At 41.2% G+C, this 12,409-nt stretch overlaps 1 protein-coding gene across 4 annotated transcripts in view; it reads left to right on the top strand.

The window, feature by feature from the left end:
- Positions 1-12,409, top strand: part of pcnt (pericentrin) — a 32,759-nt gene that overhangs the window by 13,546 nt on the left and 6,804 nt on the right. For 2 of the 4 annotated variants that reach the window (XM_044046841.1, XM_044046839.1), the window contains 23 exons: positions 235-432; positions 531-602; positions 1,351-1,455; positions 1,712-1,864; positions 2,396-2,542; positions 3,786-3,946; positions 4,342-4,514; positions 4,625-4,806; positions 4,896-5,058; positions 5,234-5,476; positions 5,981-6,213; positions 6,384-6,491; positions 7,383-7,403; positions 7,767-8,003; positions 8,101-8,274; positions 8,460-8,612; positions 8,729-8,908; positions 9,005-10,030; positions 10,845-11,015; positions 11,126-11,291; positions 11,444-11,778; positions 11,884-11,986; positions 12,236-12,408. In XM_044046841.1, the coding sequence (XP_043902776.1) occupies positions 235-432; positions 531-602; positions 1,351-1,455; positions 1,712-1,864; positions 2,396-2,542; positions 3,786-3,946; positions 4,342-4,514; positions 4,625-4,806; positions 4,896-5,058; positions 5,234-5,476; positions 5,981-6,213; positions 6,384-6,491; positions 7,383-7,403; positions 7,767-8,003; positions 8,101-8,274; positions 8,460-8,612; positions 8,729-8,908; positions 9,005-10,030; positions 10,845-11,015; positions 11,126-11,291; positions 11,444-11,778; positions 11,884-11,986; positions 12,236-12,408 (4,677 nt within the window). The remainder of the gene's footprint in view (positions 1-234; positions 433-530; positions 603-1,350; positions 1,456-1,711; positions 1,865-2,395; positions 2,543-3,785; positions 3,947-4,341; positions 4,515-4,624; positions 4,807-4,895; positions 5,059-5,233; positions 5,477-5,980; positions 6,214-6,383; positions 6,492-7,382; positions 7,404-7,766; positions 8,004-8,100; positions 8,275-8,459; positions 8,613-8,728; positions 8,909-9,004; positions 10,031-10,844; positions 11,016-11,125; positions 11,292-11,443; positions 11,779-11,883; positions 11,987-12,235; position 12,409) is intronic. The other 2 variants (XM_044046842.1, XM_044046840.1) reach the window with 1 other exon arrangement.

Raw genomic sequence — 12,409 nt, 5'->3', positions numbered from 1 at the left:
AAAAAAAAAAAAGACTGAATTAATTGTACTAGGCTTAATTTTCCCCAATAAGGTTCCATTAAACATTTTTATATTCAAACCAGTTTGATTTTGAAAGTCCCACTAGACATTGTGATACAATGTAAGTTTTAAATTTAAGTCGGTGAATCCAGCAGAACTTAATGTTTCCTTGTGTAGGGATACTCATTTTAAAAGACATTAAAGTACTTATGAGGCTACTCGCTGTCATTTCAGACACTGCGCGATGAAATGGTACAACTTGAAGAGAGACACTATCAAGATTTGGATCACCAGAAGTCGGAATGTCAGCAGATTATTGAGCACCATGTTGCTGATCAGCAGTCCATCAGGGAGGAGCTTAGGAAGGAGCTGGCCCAGGTGCATTTGGAAAAGTTTAGTGCTATGGCAGCGGAGCTGAGCCTTGTTCATAAGGTAAGTAATGAAAGTGGGTGGTTTTGGTATATCTACAAAAATACAGTTAACTACTGTTGACTTTGATCAGAGTTGTTTTTCATAACTTGTGTTTACAGACTGAGCTGGCTGCTCAAAAAGAGGCCTTAGACATCGAGCACTGCAATGCCCTGGAGATCCTTAAGAAGCAGGTACCTACCCAGTCATCTCAAAGTTTCTTTTGTTTATTAATATTTTAAATAGCCTGAATTTTAAGTGTCTAATCTTGAACACTGACAATTGTTACGAGTTGGGAGTGAAGATATACACTGGTACAGCATGATAGACGGAGACAGAACATTCACTGACGAAGACAGAACTTTGTACATTTTGCTGTAACTGCACAAAAATTGTGATTTAGAGTCTAGATAATGAACTTTAAGGCATGTGTATTTTACAGTTTCACTCTTTTCTGTCACACATTCTAAACTTGTTTGTTTTCTTATTCACATAATGCTGCACATGGATTTTCACAATACATTTACATCTTAACTGAACATTGTATTTCCACACAAATAAATAACCTGATTATACTGCAAAAATAAAAGTATCTCAGAATCTTTGTGGATACAAACATGTTTGTATGGGATGCCCAGATAAAGGCTAAAGTGAAACAGCTGGTTAAGCTTTACATTACATTGCCTTAAAATTTGTCGTCATGCAAATAAATCATTTGTAAAATACAACACAATTCTGTGTTCTGAAAAGCTTATCTATCTAAGTTAATGTTTTTGGCTGCATGGCTGTCCCATAGTTGGATCATAAAATTGCAATAAAATGTTTAGGAAATGCAAAAAAAAAACTTACTCACGATTCTATTGAATTTTTAGTCTAGCCTTCCCAGTTGATGGTTTAATTTAAAGCAGATGATGTGACATTATATCCTGTTTTCTTTCTCAGGTTTTAGAACTTGAGCAACAACACAGCACTGCTCTCCAAGAGCTCTCGCATACCTACAGTGCTGAGAAAGAGCAACTTGTAGAAGAACATCAACTTCAGCTACAGGTAGCACCAGATTACATTTGTTGTTGTACAAGAAAAATGATGAACCAAGCTCTACTCTGTCTTTAATGGTTGTCTCTAAGATCTTGTCTGTTGCTCTTACAGCCCATTAGGGGCAGGATTACACAGAGTCATTGTTCATCTGTTATAATGGGGCATTTGTATGGAGACACAAAGTGCTCTGGGAATAAAACCAAAACACAGAACATTTGGCCAGTCGCATATATTCTGCTTTAACCAAATGCATGTCTTACTGTAGGAATTGAGGGGCATCTCTGCCCGGGAGTTGGAGGCATGTCGCCGAGAGCTTGACGAGTCGTCGTCAAGACAACGTCAACACTTCATGGAGGAGGTGGAGCTCCTCAAAGCCCAATCAGAGGCGAGGCTGCAGGAGAGGATTAATCAACTGAAGGTAAAGGAGTAGATGTTTGAGAGAGATGGTTAGGAAAATAATGAGACTGTTTTGTGACATTGTTTTCAATAAGATCCCTGAAGTTAAACACATTTTTAAGGCAGCACACAATCAAGATTATCTGTTCAAGTATTAGGATGGCATTTGAAAATATATTTAATTATAAATTATACTTCTTTCCCTTTTGAGTGCTTGTTTGAATTATAATTATGTAATGAATCCAGATTGAGAGCTGTGTGTATTTTGTGGCACTGCCATTTCAGTTCTTTCTTTTGGACACTGTCCCACTGGAGCTTTTATTCAAACCCAGTGTCCACATAATCCCACCATCATCATATACTGTTATGTAGGAAGTGTCCTTTCCATCTGTCACTCTGCTCTTCATCTCTGTGCTGCTGGGACTTGTGTGTTTATATTGCTCTCATCTGTGCAGTGGCGAAAAGGGATTGGATTTAAGCTTTTTAATCCACTGATATAGGTCCTATGGCTGACAGTATATATATATTTTTTATCTTCTTTTTTTATTTAAAGACTGAGTTTGAGGAGCAGAAGGAGGTGGTGCTGGAAGACCTGAGGCGGAGCTTCACATCTGAACAAGAGAAGAAGGAGCAGAGCTACACTGACAAAATGAGCCAGCTCACCACCCAGTTACATCAGCTTGATGCTGTAGTGGCCCAGGTACTGGACACATACTCGCATACATGAAAGCACTATATACTACACCTTTTTTATGTTGTTTTTTTTTTTTTAAAGAAAGCAAAGAAAAGTTTGGAAAGGATGATCCCTGTAGTTTTGCTTTGTTTTCTAATGTCAAGTCAAAACAGTCAATGTCCTGTATTATGTATATTTCAGTCTTAAAGAGATAATGAGAAAATACAGTGGCATGGAAGATTTATCAAAGATTTATTGGTGCTCATAGGCTACATTTTCCCCCCTATATTTTTTCTTTGAAATACGTCCAAGACAAATATGAGTATTTTGCATCCACATTGTTTTGGATAAAGTGGCGAGTAAAGCTGAAATTATTTGATTATTTAAAATGATTTCAATCAAAATCAGTATCAATCAAATACAAATTCTCAAAGCCATTCATTTAGGCTGTAACATGTGTGAATATTTTGGGTCAAATTTTCAGGTTTTTATTTCGTGGAAATGTGAAGCTCTATTTCCTAATGAAATTATTCTGTTCACTATATGTATATATGTTTCCATGACTTCTGCCTGGCTTGGCTTTATATAGTGAGATGTTAACACACACACACACACACACACACACACACACACCCAGGAGGTTAGCAAAGAGAAGCTTAAGAGGGTTTGGGAGGGTGCTGTTGCCAGGGCAACTGCATTGTTTGCTGGGGCAGGTGGCTGCATGAGACTTATTTGAAGGGAGGGAAAAAGAGAGGGAAGGCATGATGTGATTGGAGAGTGAGACATTGGACTGCTTGAGGAAGGAAAGGTAAGATTAAAAACTGACTCCAGATGGATAAACACTTTTCATTCAGACACTGGCTTTTTTCACCCCAGCATTGATTTAAAGTTTAGGTAAAGTGATCTGCCAATTATGTCTGTTAATAGTCGGTATGTATGCGTCTCTGGACAAAGTCTTTCCCTCTTGTATGCAGAACATATCTAATGTTTTTTTTTTTCTGTCATGCTCTTGGCTCTGGATGTTGTTATTCTTGTGGGTTTTCTTCTGTTGTTGCTAATACGATATTGTCTGACTCTTGAGTTTGTCATTTGAGATGGCAACTGTTGTCTTGTCTGTTTTCAGTCTATTACCTTCCTAAGATTGAGGTGTACACACATGATTATCGGAGTACGTGTCGTAACAAGCCTTAGCACAGGTGGGATTGGGGAATTTAATAGGGTTAGTGTTGGTAGAATTAACAGGCTCTGTGTGTTAATTATTTTTTTTCAGCTGCGGGCAGAGGTTGGCTGTCTGCAGGGAGAGTTGGAAGGGAAGCGTGCCGAGATGGAGACCTTGGACACCCTCCTCCAACGAAGGGAACGAGAAAGTCAGGAGGGAGGCAACCTTCTAAAAATGCTCACTGATGACTTACAGTCTGCCAAAGAAGAAAGGTACAGTACATCATGCTCTTTGTATATGTTGTGTTCACCAAATGTTTTGGATTCATACTGGTTGATTTTATCTTGTTACTAATTTCAATTTAATTGGCACATGGGTAGCATTTTCAGTTTGTGTCTCTGGATTTGGCACATTTAGCATGCATTATGAAGCTGGAGAATTAAGGAAATGTATAATAAAAATGTTTCTGTCACCAAGTATGTGATGATACATTTTACTGAAATGTAGATACAAATAAACTAGTTCAGCTTATCCACACAACAAACAAAGGTTTTTTCACATGAGTTTTACGAGACACTTGACAGGATGTGTGACTGAGCAATATAATATGATCTCCAATTATAGCTGCTACATGTGTATTTGTCTGATATTCACTCTTGTTTATCAGACATAAAATGCACAAGGCCAACGAAAAGCTTAGTAAGGTGCTGATTGAGATGGTTCGCAGCACCATTGCAACAGAAGAGCTGATTGGGCAAAAGATCAGTGCCAGAACCTTAACATCTCAGCAGGCCCCTCAACACAAGAGCTCAGCAGGGATAAAAGATGCTGAAGAGTCGGGTGAGGTTTTTTTTTTTATCGGATTAATTCTGATTCAACAGAAAATGTTAGAATTTCTTCAAAGACCAAGAGTCCAGTGTTAAACTGCAAATCTACTTTTTCCCTCATAGGTATAACAGTTGGAGACTTGTCAGGAGAGGACCTGGAACTGACCCAGCTACTCTGTGAGAGCCTGCTGGTTTCAGATTCTCAGATCAGTCCTGAAGGAGAGGAAGCAGCTTTGAACGCCTGCAGCAGACTGCAACACACAGTAGGCATGGTACTGGAGCTTCTCAACCAGGCTAACACTCAGGTACATGATGTGTATAGACCCACGGATAAACAATACATGTGTTCAACAATGCAGACATGGTAATGATGTGGGTTTTGTTTTTTCACCAGCTGGAGCAAACACATGATGTCCATCTTTCTCTGGAGGAAAGATTCTCTCAGGGCAGAGAAGACTCCGCCCAGCTCCTCAAGCAGCACAGGCTCCTATTGGAGCAGCTCGACCAGGAGGCGAAACTCAAGAGTCAACTCCATCTGGATCTCCACAAGGCAGAGGGTCAGCACTGCATCCTTGTTAGCTTTGCTTTACTCTTCTTGTTGCCAAGTTACAGCAGTTAATCCACTACACATGTCAGACTGTACATGTCTTCCTCTCTTGCCTGTACTCCAGTTTCATCTCTTGAACTGACGTTAAAACCTAGTTGATTTATTTGTTCTTTTCACATGGTTAGGGCTCCTTGAGGGCTATGTGGCTGAGAAAGTGGTATTGGAAGAGTCTCTGCAGCAGAAGGAGGCACAGGAGGAGAGGCTGGTGGAGGAGCTGGAGGATCTAAAGGTGAAGCTGCATCGGATGGATAGCCTTGCTGGGGAGCTGGACAGCCTCCGGTTGAAACATCAGGAGCTCACTGAGGAGCATGCAACTCTCCTCCGTCAGAAGGAGCATCTCTCTTCTGGTTTGGGGGAGAGGGAGAAAGGTGAGTCAAAGAAACACATGCGAGTCTGTCTGTATTAAGTCTTACATGACCTCTTTAGTGAGCTTGTCCATACACTCGTGTAATGTCTGTGCTCAGATGTGCCTTCTCTCCGTAGGCCATTGGCTCAGTTTAGATCCTGATTCAGGTTTGTGGGTCAGAGTGGAGTTTGTATGTGTATGTGATGAGAGTGGGGGATTAATATGCCATATATTTGCAGTGTTGTGTGGGGTTGCTGTTTGTAATCTACCATCGTCAGTAGCTTGTAGCAAAGGCTCTTGGAATGCTGATGTGATGTGATTTGTTGTTGAGTTTCTGCTCAAACGATGTTTGGATCAAAACTGTTACAAGAGAATGCATTCAGTCCTTTTTGAGAGGAAAAGCACAGCGTGTTTAACTGTTTTATGATTTAACTCCTTATTGACTTGCCTGCTTTTAAATTGATTTTCATTACGTGTATTTACATTGAAACAATTTTTCTCATCTTCTTTCTTCCCCTCTTTGAAGCTCTACTTGCAGAGACGGAACGCTTGACCAAGGACAGACTGGACTTGCAGCGGCAGGCTGAGAGGGAACAAAGATCTCTGTCTCAGCGCCTCAGGGCCTTGGAAAGAGATTTGGAAGAACAAGAAACAAAGGGTCTGGAGACGGAGCTTCACCACAAGACCCACACTGATGACCTTAGCCAGCGTGTCCAAGCACTTGAGAAACAGCTCAAACATGAACGACAGTTCATAGAGGTGATTTCATGTTTTATATAAACTTAACCCTTTTGTATTTCTGTATTTTAAAAACACTGTATACCCACTTCACATTTTCCTAGTGACATGCAAGAGGGGCTGCAATTCTCCTGTCATTACCTAATGTAGTGGACACTGTCTTGAATATAGTTGTATGCCTGTATGTGCAGGAGCAAGCTGTGGAGCGTGAACATGAGAGAGACGAGTTTCAGCAGGAGATCAGAAGGCTGGAGGCCCAACTCAGACAGACTGGCAGTATGGATAACAAAGGACGCAGGGTAAGGTCTATTAAAGCAAGTGTGCCTATAAAGCATGAGGTTGTGCTTTTTACTAACCAGATTAAGACCCTGTTTAGACATGGTATTAACATGTCTTCGCAAGCAGTCAAGGGCGAGGGAATTCTATGTGGTCACAGGACATGCAGCCAGGATGCATTTTAATGCCATGTGTGAACAGTCACACTTGGGATGATCTGGCAGTGATCGAATCTACCAGAATATCAGATCTGAATGGGGCCTATAATTCTAGCATTATTGGTAACCTACTTTTAAATCAGTCATATAGTATTCCCTTTTATAAAGCAAGTGCTCTAACAGCTTTGCACACAATACTTATGTATATAATATTTCCTAGGATCGGAACCATCAATTTCCAGACTTTGCTGCTTTAACTTCTTTTTCTGCCTTGTACTGTTATACACTATATTCTACGTAAAACTGATGTGAAGTTTGCTGCTGTAGCTGACATAGACTGCCGGCCACATGTGATGTCAACTACAACTGCAAACTACATTCAAATTGGTTTTGCCAAATCTAGTGGTTTATCCTTTCAGACCTATGACAGATGTCTGGAGGATTTTGTCCTCCCCCATTAATGTTTGCATAGAGACCACTCCATGATGAAATAAGTGTATGCAGTTCACAAACAGGGCTGATTTGCCTTGAAATCTGTGTTAAAATGCTATCATAAAACAGGATAATACAAAGTATTTTATACAAAATGATAAATATGGTTGTGTTGCATTTTTACTTTTAATGTTTTGAAGTGTCTAAAGTTATTATGGGATTAAAGGACCACTAACTGGTTTGTAATGTATGTGATCTGTTGTTTGATTGCTAATGACTGACTTTTACCATGTGTTTGTCCCTGTACTGAATGGATTGCTGTAGTTTGAGGACTTGGCTCTTCAGGTATGAAATCTAACCATAGCCGCCTTCTTTTAGCTCCTCTGACTCTTGTGCATGGTGTGGATTTTAAATCATATCTTCACTGCAATCATCAATAGCTCATTCTTAGTGCTTGCCATAGGGTCTTTCCATTCATTTTCATTTCATTGTCCATTTGCCTAATATACATATTATTCAATATTTTTAATTTGCTTCATTTGTTCCTCACCTCCATATCCCTGCTTTCAGTGTGTTCTACTAGTGGCTGCACATCCTGAATGGCATATTTCGATTAAAAGAATATGATTCTCAAATCCACTTTCTACTTTAAAATACTTCAACTTTGGAAACGTGTTATGCTAAACTTTATGGCATTTGTCTTTGCAGGTAGAAAGTCTTCAAGCTATCATCAAAGACAGGATGGAGGACCATGCCTCCTTGCTAGCAGCCAATCAGCAGGCCCAGCGAGATCTGGCAGAGCGCAATGAAGAGATAGACAAGCTAGCTGGGAGAATCAGAGAGCTTGAACAAGCACTGCTCAATAGCACAGAGAATAATAGATCTATCAGTCAACTTGAACAAGAGCTTCACAAAGCAACGTTGCGAGAGGAGGAGCTCACACAAGTAAGAACTTGCACTATGTTTGGATGTGGTGTCACTGTAAAAGTCATTTTAAACTTCTTTTTTTTTTTAATATTTAACTCTATTCTTTTTCTGCCAGGATAAGCAGGCACTGGAGCAGCAGCAGCTCTCAAACAAGCTTCAGATCTCTGCCCTGCAGTCCAAACTGGATGAGACGCGACACTGTTACCATGACAACACGCGCGACCCGACCCAGGAGCTTAGGGATGCCCTGGATGCTGCTCAGCAGAGCCTACAGAACAAAGAGCGGGAGGTCTGTATGAATTTTTGCAAAGCAAAATTTCAGGAATCAAAGGAATTTCGCCTACATGATTTGCAGTGCCACGTGTGTGGATATCCAGAGCTGTTTTTTAAAACCAAAACTAAGCAATGCTGAAAGCTTAATATGTTACAGTAACAACATTATAGTTAATTTGTAATCAATCTTATGTCTTTCAGGTTGAAGTTGTGTTTGGCCAACTGGAAAATGTGCAGAGAGATTTGAGCATCAAAGAGGTTGAATGTAAACACCTCGCACTACAGTTGGAGCTTTTGTCCAATCAGAATGCAGCTCATGTTAATGAGCTCCAAGAGCAGATTGCCGAACATAAGGTAAGAGCTACTTCCTTAAAGCAATAAATTATCTTCAAGTACGGTGTTTCCGATGCTATGTATTTAGAGTGTCTGATGATCAGGCAAATATATGTTGCCTACAATTTTACTTGCAGGAGACTGTGTCTGCCCTCACTCTTCTCCAGGAGGAGAAAGATGAACAAAGGGAGGTGGTGGAGGTAGAGGAAGAGACTTTGTCCTCAGCGCTTCTGCAGGAGAAAAACCAGGAGATCGACCACCTCAGCAATGAAATCCATAGGCTTGAACAGGAGCTGGAGAACACCAAGGACAACAAGGTCAGTATGAGAATACACACAAATGCAAATGCACTAAGAATACACATAGTTGATGAGTTGTTGAGGAAAATCGTATTTTTCCCCTCTGTCCACAAGGATCTGGAGATTGAGGTTGAAGATCTTCACTCACAGGTGGAGCATCTTCAGTCCGAAATCACAAGAGTACGTCAGGACAAAGAGGAAGAAGAGGAGCGTCTTCATGAGGTCATCAGCACTCTGCAGGAAGAACTTGCCACATTGGGCCCGAACGTGCATGAAGTTAGCGACTCACAGGACGGTGATAGCATTAATCCTTCACCGGCTCCCAGTCCTGAACCTCAGCACTTTACCATCCAGGAACAGGAGAGGAGGGGAGGTCCGAGCAGCCTAAAGCAAGAGCTCAGTCTGACTCACTCTGCCTCATCCCGTTCCCTTCACTCCCGTCTTAAGGTAATACAGAGCCAACTAGAGACTGCAGTGGCTGAGAGAGAGGGACTGGAGCGATTACTGCTTACCCAGGAGGAAGAGTACAGAGGACATGATGAGGAGTTGGGGAACAGGCTGAAAGCTGAGAAAGAAAAAGCAAATGAACTCCAAGGCCTCCTCGCCCTCAAGGAGGCAGAGCTGGAGGAGGTCAAAGCGCAGGTAGAAGAGGAGAAGGACAAGAGGAAACTAACTGAGGAGGAGGTGGACAGGTGGCAATTTCAAGCTGGAGAGGTGGTCTCTCTGCACGAGGAGAAAGCCCATCTCAATACCCTCGTCACTGATCTCCAAAAGAAAGAACAAGAAAGGGTGAAAGAGATTGAGACTCTAAAATCAAAAGAGCAGGACATGAAAACAGAAATGGGGGTCCTCAGAAAAACCGGTGTTGAGCTTGATAGGCAGATCCAGGAATTAAGAGCTGAGGTGGTAGACATGAAGAAACTGATTGCTGTCGAAAGGGTGAAGATTAAAATGCTTGAGACTGAAAAAGGAGCTCTTTCTGCTGAAAATGAAGCACTCAAGAGGACTGAGCGACAACTCCAGGAGGAAATTGAAAGACTCACTCTGGAAGTGACTTCAATGAGAGATCTAATCCAGGGTCTGATGGTTCAGCTCGGTGAAAAGAAAACCAGTGAAGAGGAAGCTCAAAAAGAGTTGCTGGTGAGTGTCACTATTTCACAAAACCCCATTTTATATAGGTATTAAAATCAAAAAAATTTTTCAATTCTATCTGAGCTGTTATTTGTGCCACAGGAGTCCTAGAAAAAATGTGACAGTAACATCTGTCCAACTTTGCAGTTAGTGTACAGCTGTGCTAGGGACTACAAGCTAGACCACATCTGGTCACAGTTAGGAGCGTAATGACGTGTTGCAGTGCTCAGACTGCAGAGTCTGACACGGAGGAAGTTACACCAAAATGAGGAAGAGGGAGGAAAAAGCTTTGCCATCGCCTGTTTTTTAAAGCTGGGTCATTTTTGTTTTCTCAATGTTTATTTTTGTTTCTGTCGAGGCAGGATGTGGTAAGAACAAGTCACGTTTATTTTAGTGGAAACTGAAATGAGTGGGTTTTGCTTGCTGCATGTCTATGTATTGTCGAACTTCTTTAGCAAATGTACAGTAGCTCTCATGGTCTCAGTGTACTAGAATATATATTTAGTAGATATGTAAAAGTGTAGATGTAAAATCTTTTTACAAAATATGGTGCTCAGATTGTGGTTACATTGCAAAGCTCTCACAGAAAAAATATACAGTGAATTTGTCTTTGTTCAGTTGCCGTTGCATGTCAAACGTAGCACTTCCCGTTTCTCCTTCAAAGTAAAAGCACTCTAGTTTTTCAATGCATTAATTCCATTCGTTTTAGTTTTTTTTTCCACTTTGTGAGTATTTTATGGTATTTAAAGGTAAATTCTATGTAGAACATAGCAGAAGCTCTGCAGCCGAAGACTGTCTCAGCAGAGAATTCTCTTTTTGACAGACAAATGCTGAAGTTACTCTGGCAAAAGCAGACACTGCCTTGAGACAGAGGGAGGATGAGCTCATTAGACTAAGGACAGAGCATCAGGCCCTGAGGACCGAGCTGGCCACAGTGAAAGAGGGTCTGAACACCAGTGCAGAGAGGGCTGAGAAACTACACGAGGAAGGACAGGTGGGAATATGTAGTAACTAATATCCGACACTAATATAATATCCGACACAGATCATATACCTCAAAGATTCAATCGGTTAATCATTGATTTTATTCTCTTCCTCTGTCAGACCAAAGACCTTGCCCTTGTTGAGCTGGAGAATGATAACCAGCGGCTGAAGGCAGAGCTTCAGAATTTACAGGAGGATCTGGAAGTGCAGGAAGAGGAACTGGCCTGTCAACAAAGAGAACTACAGCAACTCCAACAGCACTGTCAACAAGGATACAAACAGAAAGGTAGAACTTAAAATCTTAAACACTGAATATATTCATCTATTGTCTATTTGAACAGTTTTTCATGATGGTCAAGATGACAGTAGACTGTATAAATGAAAGCTGCATTGCAACATGTTCTTCTAATGATGGTTTTTCATTTCATATTTTTTCAGATATTTCTCACAGAGCTTTTGAGGACATTGTGAGCGTCTCTCGTGATGAAGCCTCCCTGAGTTCTCCAGAGGTGCTGAGGAAACTTGAATGCTCAGAGGACAGAATCCCAGAAAGGTTCCATGCCTCAGTCCTGGCCTCTCGTCTGTCTGAGCTCAGTGCAGTGAACAGCACAGGCCTGGATCTGCCTGAGGTCAAGCCCTCTCCCAGGCTTGTGATGGAGTCTCCCCACTCTAGGACCATCACACCAGAGCTAGCCACACAGAGTACCCACTCCCCACGTTCATTGTCCATCTCTGACAACTTCTCCATGCTTGACTCTCTGGATACTGACAGAGTATGCGATCTGACAACTTTAAAATGTTTCTCTTTGTTCATTCTGTGCAATTCTGTTTTTTTACAGGTTTGCTTATATTTGTGTCTTAATACCTTATGATTTTAGGTGACTGATTTAGAAGTCCTTGACCTCACAACCCCTCCATCCCCAATTGACTCAACCACCTCCCTATCAGCACCGGGGTGGGCCAGTGATGGCTATGGAAGCAGTGAGTATTTGCACACTGAAAATCTTCACAGTTAAGTCTTACAAGAGTCGGTCATTTGGTCATTGTGTATATAAATGTGCTAGGTCAATGCAGCAGAGAATTGTTTTTGGATGAAATGTTTGATAGATACTTGTGTGTGTATGTGTATATATATATATATATATATATATATACACACACTCACTCACTGAAAATCTTCAGTTAACACACACAGCACTAGAATAAAATGCTGTTTCTCTTGTGGTTCAGATGTAAGTTCGGAGTTGGGTGCCAGGCTGAGAGTAGAGCTTGAACACACTGAAAGACTGGATGCTCAGTTTGTTGAGTACCTCCGTTGCAGAGGAATGAACCCGACAGCTAACACGGATAGTGCTGCAGGCAGTATGAGCTACAGCGATGACCTGCTGTCTCCTGAACTTCAGG

The sequence above is a fragment of the Solea senegalensis genome, linkage group LG16 (genome assembly GCF_019176455.1).
Source record: "Solea senegalensis isolate Sse05_10M linkage group LG16, IFAPA_SoseM_1, whole genome shotgun sequence".
Classification (NCBI taxonomy): domain Eukaryota; kingdom Metazoa; phylum Chordata; class Actinopteri; order Pleuronectiformes; family Soleidae; genus Solea; species Solea senegalensis.
The sequence above is the reverse complement of the archived record's forward strand: the minus strand, read 5'-3'. Positions and strand labels throughout refer to the sequence as shown.